This window comes from Leptosomus discolor, chromosome 7 (genome assembly GCF_034619465.1).
Source record: "Leptosomus discolor isolate bLepDis1 chromosome 7, bLepDis1.hap2, whole genome shotgun sequence".
Taxonomy (NCBI): Eukaryota; Metazoa; Chordata; class Aves; order Leptosomiformes; family Leptosomidae; genus Leptosomus; species Leptosomus discolor.
In genome coordinates this window covers 48,916,923-48,924,533 of record NC_141397.1, presented here as the reverse complement: position 1 = coordinate 48,924,533, position 7,611 = coordinate 48,916,923, and the positions used below count along the sequence as shown (strand labels likewise).

General features: G+C 40.3%; 1 protein-coding gene across 2 annotated transcripts in view; it reads left to right on the top strand.

Annotated features, from left to right (window-relative positions):
* Positions 1-228: 228 nt before the first annotated feature.
* XRN1 (5'-3' exoribonuclease 1) overlaps positions 229-7,611 on the top strand; it is a 36,387-nt gene continuing 29,004 nt past the window's right edge. For both annotated transcript variants that reach the window (XM_086468742.1, XM_086468743.1), the window contains exons 1-6: positions 229-303; positions 3,341-3,573; positions 4,853-4,950; positions 5,302-5,411; positions 5,499-5,609; positions 5,858-5,940. In XM_086468742.1, coding sequence (XP_086324868.1) covers positions 229-303; positions 3,341-3,573; positions 4,853-4,950; positions 5,302-5,411; positions 5,499-5,609; positions 5,858-5,940 — 710 coding nt within the window. The remainder of the gene's footprint in view (positions 304-3,340; positions 3,574-4,852; positions 4,951-5,301; positions 5,412-5,498; positions 5,610-5,857; positions 5,941-7,611) is intronic.

The window sequence follows — 7,611 nt, the reverse complement described above, 5'->3', positions numbered from 1 at the left end:
TAGGGCGCCGCTGGAGGGAGGGAGCCAGCCCCGGCCCCGCCCCGCGCCGGCTGCGCCGCTCTGTCCGTCGCTCTGTCCGCCGCTCTCTATGGTCGGCGCGGGGCGCTCTGCGCGGCGCTCTATGGCGCGGGCGGCCCGCTGTCACACGGCGCGCCGGAAGGAAGGCGGAGCGCGGCCCGCGGTTGTTTGGGTCCGGCGGGGCGGTGAGGGCGGCGGGCAGCGGTGGCCATGGGGGTCCCCAAGTTCTACCGGTGGATCTCGGAGCGGTACCCCTGCCTCAGCCAGGTGCTGAAGGAGCATCAGGTGAGCTGGGAGCGGAGCGCCGATGCCTGCCAAGGGCCCGTCCCCGCTCCGCACTGGGCCGGGGGAGGGGGATCCTGACTGGCCCTTCGGCGGGCGCGGGAGCGGTCCTGGTCTTCGGCCCGGCTTGTCTGGACAGGGCTTGCGGGGCTGAGCCGGAGCCGAGGCCGGCTCGCCGAGAGACGGGTCGGCGCAGGGGGGGCGGCTGCGCCTGTGCCTGCGGCCGCGCTTCGGCGGGACCCGCAGCTCGAAGCGGCCAAAGTCGCGGGGTGGCTGCGTGCGGGTCGCCGGGAAGCGGGCGAGGTTTTCGGACGCCCCCACGAAAGGCTGACTGTCCGACCCGAGGTCGCCGTTATCGTACAGCAGCGCCGGGAGCTGGCTGCTGGAGGCCGGCGGCGCAGGAACTTGCACCCCTCGTTACACGCCGGTGATGTTCTCGGAAGCTCCCGAACCGAACCCGCGCTGTTCCCGGAGGGAATGCTGGTCCGGAGCGTTTCTCCGCAGCGCGGCGGTGTCCGGCTCCCTGCGTCCGGGCTCGCTCCTTTCGCTTTTGTTTCCCGGCGGACTCGCTCCTCCCCGGTCCGTGTGAAACTCCGCGGTGCTGCCTCGGCACCTGGCGGCCCCTTGGGCAGCAGGAGGCCGGAGTTGCCTCGGTACCGGGCTCGGAAAACTTACTGCTGCTGACGACTGGGCACAGTAATGACGAGGGACAGGTTTTACAGCTCTGCTGCGTTTCCTTGTTGTCCCGTGCGTCGGACGGTTTGTATTAGTAGCAAAAAAAACCTTAACAAGGCTGTTGAAGCCTGAGAACGCAAGCCGTAAATAGTGCTTTTAACAGTCTGGCAAAAAAAGTCTTGTTTTCAGAGAAATCACGTCTGGTGCCTGTTAGACATAAGCTATCAACTTTTATTACCATTTTCGTCTGGCATTACGGAGTGGTTTTATAGTCTGAATAAGGATGCTCTGAGATGAGTTGGGTGATGATTGACTGTGTGTTTGAGTGTTAATACATTTTTCCTAAACAGACAGCATTTTAAAAGATTAAAAAGCTATTGTATTAATGTGTCTAAGATGTCATGTTCAAGTGATTACAAACCTGGACCTTTGACCCTTCCTTCTAGTTTCAAAACAGTTTTCAAAGCTTAGGTCTTTGCTCATCATTTGTTGGATTTCATTACAGTGGCTCATGCTGTCTGTGTAGCAAGGTGGCAGCAGTCTATGCTGGCTTTTCAGCTGTTTGGTTAAAAGCCTGGCCTGCTCACTAGAGTTGGTGGCAGCTTTAAACTTCTGCTGAAGAGGTGTGGACTGTGGCGAGCTGAGGGGTTAGCATGTGCCTGCTGTAACCAGGGGGATAGCAGCAGGGGGTAGTACCCATGCTTCTTTCTGAAAGAGGCTGTTAGAGCTCTTAGGATAAACAGAAAATACAACTCAACCTTAAGTATGCTAATATCATACTCTAGTTAGTCTTTCTAAAGACTAGATGATGTCTTTAACTTATGTGGAATACTTACTCTGTATAAAAAAGGAAGAAAAATGTCTGGATTGTTGTCTGTTCAACAACAGCATGTATCCCCTTTCTTACTTGTCTCTGCCAGACCACTTGAGTATACAGACTGACACATACTAGCATCTAGACTAGGATTTTTTGCTTGCTGTTACAGAAAAAGCTACCCAGAATAAAAAGCAATCCCTATGTAAAACACATCATTAGTTTTAAACCCTATTATAGCCTCACTTTTTGAAAGGTCATCCGTTTTCTGTATATATGTTGCTTCCATATAAAAGCTTTAGTTTTCATCTCTTTAGAATGCTACCTGTAAAATGCCCTGCTCTCTTCTTTTCTGGAGGTGGTGCCTGTGTGGATGCTGTGGTGTTTGAGCAGATTGAGAACAGTTTGTTTACTGAATTTAACTGCATGAAGATCATTATGTGCAACAGAAGACTAGTACTTGCAGGTGACTGGAGAGCCTACCCAATCTTGTTTCTTCTCTTCATCCTTCCTCCTTCAGAAACAGTTATGTTTCTTTTGCATCTGGATGATAAAGTCCAACAACATAGTTTCAAAATCATATAAAGATACGCATAAGCAATACTACAGAAAATCACAAAATTAGTGGTGCCTTTTTCCAATTGTAATGACAGGAGGATTTTTGTGAACAATCATATTGGTGGATTAAAGAGTAGATTTGCTCATTGCAAATTGCTCTTGTGCATGTTTGGTGGTTTTTGATAACAAAAAGGTGAATAATGGCCCCTTGTAACAGTGTTTGTGCACTATATGTTGCTTGTGTACGTTCAGGGGAGGGGTTTTTTCCTCCAGAAGAAAGTTGGACTGTACAGATAAGGCTGCTGGAAATACAGAGAACTAGACAGAAAAAAACCCACACTTGAAAAGCATAGGGAAAAAAAAAAATCTATGTTATCATTGATAACTCTGCTGCTTTTGGTGGTAATTGCCACTCTGGACTCACGTGTGGCTCTTAGTATAGCTAAAGGAGTAGCATGCAGTTGTCATGGTAGGAACTGGTTAACAGGGGGAGAGCCCTAAAGGTTCTTAAGCTGGCTTTGCTTTTCAAATATTGTTGGAAACTGCATACTCAGTTTTGTAGTTTTTATCATTTATAGTGCAGCTGTGCAAGATTGAATCAGTGAAATGTGTGGGGTTATAAAAGAAAAAAAAAAAAAAAAAACCAAAAACTATCCCTTCCTGAAAAGTGTGATTTGCTTTTCCCTTATACAATGTAGAAGATTGGCCACACACAGGGGGCAGAAGTCCTGCAGTACCAGAAATAGTCAGGATAGGATAGGAGTCTGTTCTGCTGCCTTTCTTCACTGGGAAAATCATAGTAACGGATTGCAAGTGCAGACAAATCCATAACCAGTCAGGATATTCTTAGCCCATTGATGTGTGGTAGGTTCCAGGGAGGTCTTCACACCTCGGCTCATTTCCAGAGTTCATTCATTGCTCTCCGCTGTGCCTTGGGAAGTGATTGCATTGCTTCAGCTGTCACCAAATGGGTACTAACTGTGACTTTTGTAGATTCCAGAATTTGACAACTTATACCTGGACATGAATGGCATTATACATCAGTGTTCACATCCAAATGATGATGATGTTCACTTCAGAATCTCAGAAGATAAGATTTTTGCTGATATTTTTCACTATTTGGAAGTACTGTTTCGCATTATTAAACCAAGGAAGGTTTTCTTCATGGCAGTTGATGGAGTAGCTCCAAGAGCAAAAATGAATCAGCAGCGTGGGAGACGTTTTAGGTGAGAATATTTGTTCTTGCTCTGTCTTTAGGATAGTAAACACTTAAAAAACCACATTGACTTAAATGTATGCCACAAAAAGCAAAATACGTTATTATAAGTTCTTGTGCCTTTGACAGTAGCTTTAATTTTTAGTTAAATATGGGTAACTACCTGTAAAATTTTGATACTTAAAATCAGGATTCTAAAAAGGACAGTTTGCTTGTTACTTAGATTTTTCTCTGTGTATGCAGGACTTGGGAGTGGGGGGAGCTTTTTTCCAATGAACTTTTCGGTGAAATAAATCTGCAGTGGAGCTCTTACAGATGTCTCATAACCTGTGAGAGTCTTCGGTATTTGCGAATGCGAAGTTTAGATTTGCCTTTTTGGTAATTACAATGGAATGTTCTTTGACAGTCACAGGAGAAATGAGGTTTCTAATGAAACTCTGTTTTCCTGTTGATACCAGTTAGCAACCTAGCTCAAATACAGAGCTGCAGGCACTTAAGCACTTTTCACAGTGTTAAGAATTACATTAATGTTTTGGGAGATGTGGAAGCTTCTTTGAAGACTGCTGTAAGGAAAGCCAGCGGCCAGACAGTACAGGGATGATGGGTGAAATGTGACAGAAACAAACTGGGGGAAAGGGACAAGAGAAAATGTTTTCAAGCTACTCTTCTTTTTTTTTTTTTTTTTTTTTTAATATTATTATTATTGTAGTTTCGGTTTGGTTTTTTTAAAGATAAAAAGGAGATTGAGGGGAAGAAGAGATTAAGAAAGAGTTCTAAATAGAAGATTGGAGTGAAACTGAGAGGACAAAAATATTCTGACATTGGTGGCATCTGTTTTTCTGGTTCAAAAGTGTTTATGAAATCCTTGGCCAAGAAAAGCTAGGGTTGTATTTGTTTGTTTGTTTCGCTATTACTAGTGGTGATAAATTGGGATAGCATCTTCAGGTGTTTAGATCCCGAATATTCCTACTGTTTCATCATTAATTTGCTTTCATTGTGATCAGCCATTGAATGATCATCTTGGTAATCTAAATATTAACTGTATCTAGGTAATGACAGATTATCATAATTACTAGGGAAAAAGGTGTGATTTTTAAGCCTTCCAGTTGTATTGGAAACAAGTTCAAACTCTGTTCAGGAGTTAAATTTTCCTTCCCCACGCCCCCTTTTTTTTTTAAACACTCTTTAAAAAGTCAACTGTATCTATTTTGTCAGTAAAGGTGTACTTTGGATATTAGAATAAGATGATTCTTTCTCTACTCTCTCTTTCCAACTCTGTTTTGTTTTAGATCAGCAAAAGAGGCAGAGGACAAAATAAAAAAGGCATTAGAAAAGGGAGAAACTCTCCCTACAGAAGCCAGATTTGACTCCAATTGTATAACACCAGGTAAGATAAATCCAAACACTTAAATTTAAATAATTAATAAATTATGGGTTTGCATCTGTATTTTGGCTCTGTTTTCCTATCCTAAGGTGTTTTAAAAAAAAAAAAAAAATAGAGGATGGAATTGGTAAAGGCTAAGGTAAGTTGGGAACAAAATTTTAATACCTTTTAGTAGGGTTGGAATACTGTCTCATTCTAAAAAATTTTTAGATTTCTGTGGAAAAAAAACAGCTGTCCCCTTCATCTCTTGCAAAATTTTTATTACTTGTTTTTGCATTAATACTTTTGATATGTAAATGTAGTTTTAAATGACTAGTGAAAAGCTTTGTGTTTAACTTAGATTTCTGTTTTCAGGAACTGAATTCATGGCCAGATTGCATGAGCATCTTAAATATTTTGTAAATATGAAGATTTCCACAGACAAGTCCTGGCAAGGAGTAACAGTCTACTTATCAGGCCATGAGGTCATTGTATTTTGTTAATATTTTATTTTAAATAAATTTTTATTTTATAGACAAATACTTACTGATGGGGTGTTTTTATTTGTGCAGACTCCGGGGGAAGGTGAGCATAAAATAATGGAGTTCATCAGATCAGAAAAAGCAAAGCCCCATCATGATCCAAACACAAGACACTGTCTCTATGGCTTAGATGCTGACTTGGTATGTGCAATTAAAATAATACAAACAACAATAAGTTTATAAAGTGTGTATGTCTTTGGTGTCTTCCGAAGTGCTTAGGTTTCTAAAATGTTATTAAACAAACATGTAATTTTGTATTCCTGTGAAGTTTTGAATTTGTAACGAAACAGAACAGCAACATTTCTTTATACTGCTGGAATCTTGTGTAACATTTTTTTTAAAAAAAAAAAATTCTGAAGTAAGACCTTTCTAATATCTCTTTGTAATAGATTATGCTGGGATTAACAAGTCATGAGGCACACTTTGCGCTCTTAAGAGAAGAAGTCAGATTTGGTGGTAAAAAATCTCAAAGGTGAACTGATTTAACTTTACTCTTATTTTATAAGTAATGAAATTAAATCCAAAGTATACTGGGACACTAAAAAAGATTTTTTTATTGATTGCATACGAAATTAATAAAATCTTAGTTTATTTTTGTGTTAGAAAGTACGTGAAATTAGAGAAATCAGCTAAGTTGTGCATTTGAATTAGTTTACACAAGAAAATGTATCCTGTCAGGACAGCTGATTTGAAAAAAAAAAACAAAAAAAAACCCCAAAAAACCCCAATTCCTTAGAGCTTTAGTGTGTTGTGCTTCTTTCTTCATATTATGAATGGAGCAGCCCAGGCTGTACTGACATTGTTTCCATAATTGTCTAATGCAGATACTGACTTTTTAAAATGTGTTTATAACTCTGAGGTTTTGTACATGTAAGTAAATTACTAGAATAATTACTAAAATAAACTCCTTTGAAGTGGCTGACTGGATGCTCTTATTCTGGATATGCCCATTTGAACTAACTTGTGGGGTGTGATCAGTCAGAAAAAACTGATTTGTTCTGAAACTGCATGAACTTGGAGCTCTTCTGAAGTAATAGAAAAAATAATTTTATAACTGTCACTGTGGCTAGGTTCCTTCTTTGGAGGACCTTAAGCATGTATTTGGTGGATATAGGGAGAAGGCAGGAGAGACAGTAATACACTTCTTTGATACAAAAAATATTTTGGTTAATACAGTGATAAGTCATATAAATGTTGAGATAATTGCATCTTTTGCAAATCTTTGTTTTATTTGTTTTATTGCAAACTTTTATAAATGTTTAGATAATTGCATCATTTGTGCTAATAAACAAATGTTTTTATTGCCAAGGACAATATGATAAACAGAACTAAATATTCTTTTTGTAGTCTTTTTTTTTTTTTTTTCCACAGTCAACTTTTTACTAATACTTACTCTGTTGATAGTGTTGACATGTAACATTGTAATGTTTTTAAAAGACTTTAAGTCTAATCAAGGAAAAATGTTGGTTTTCCCTTTTTTAAAATAAAATAATCTAGAAAAAAAAATGTGGTGACCTTTTGAGGGATTAATTAAAGTATGAAATCAAAGGGCAAGGTGTTGTCATTTTTTTTTCCCCATTAGACATTGTTCAATACTTGGCTCCTGTTGTAATTTCTGGATAACATTGCTCATGACAGGAATTTACTTCTGGAAGTCAGAGGAATTGTATTCTGTTGATATTGTACTTATGAGTACTTACAGTTGGAAGTCTGAATACATACAAGTTACTCTCTGACAGCAATTTCTTGACTGAGCGAAATTATTTTGTTTTATCAGCATTTTCAAGTCCAGTGCAGTAAGGAATAAGGGACAGAATGTCTCTGGAGTCTTACTACATCAACCTTGATTTGCTACTATGAAGATTACATTTTAAAAGTGATCGAATTGGGCCTGAAGTTCCATGCAGCCAGGTGGAGCTCAGAGTTCATCTTAGTAGTCTTCATATAAGCTTGTTTATCATACATCTTCCTTGGAGGATTTTGGCCAAAATCTATTAAGTATGTGTATGTGTGAGTACACAGGTGTTTGTTACTGGAGATGATCCCAGGTAGTTAGAGTATCTACAAGGTGAAATAGTCCTTTACGAATTTAAAATAGATCAGTCTTCAGCTCATTAATCTTTTGGTGTAGGTATGAACTGAT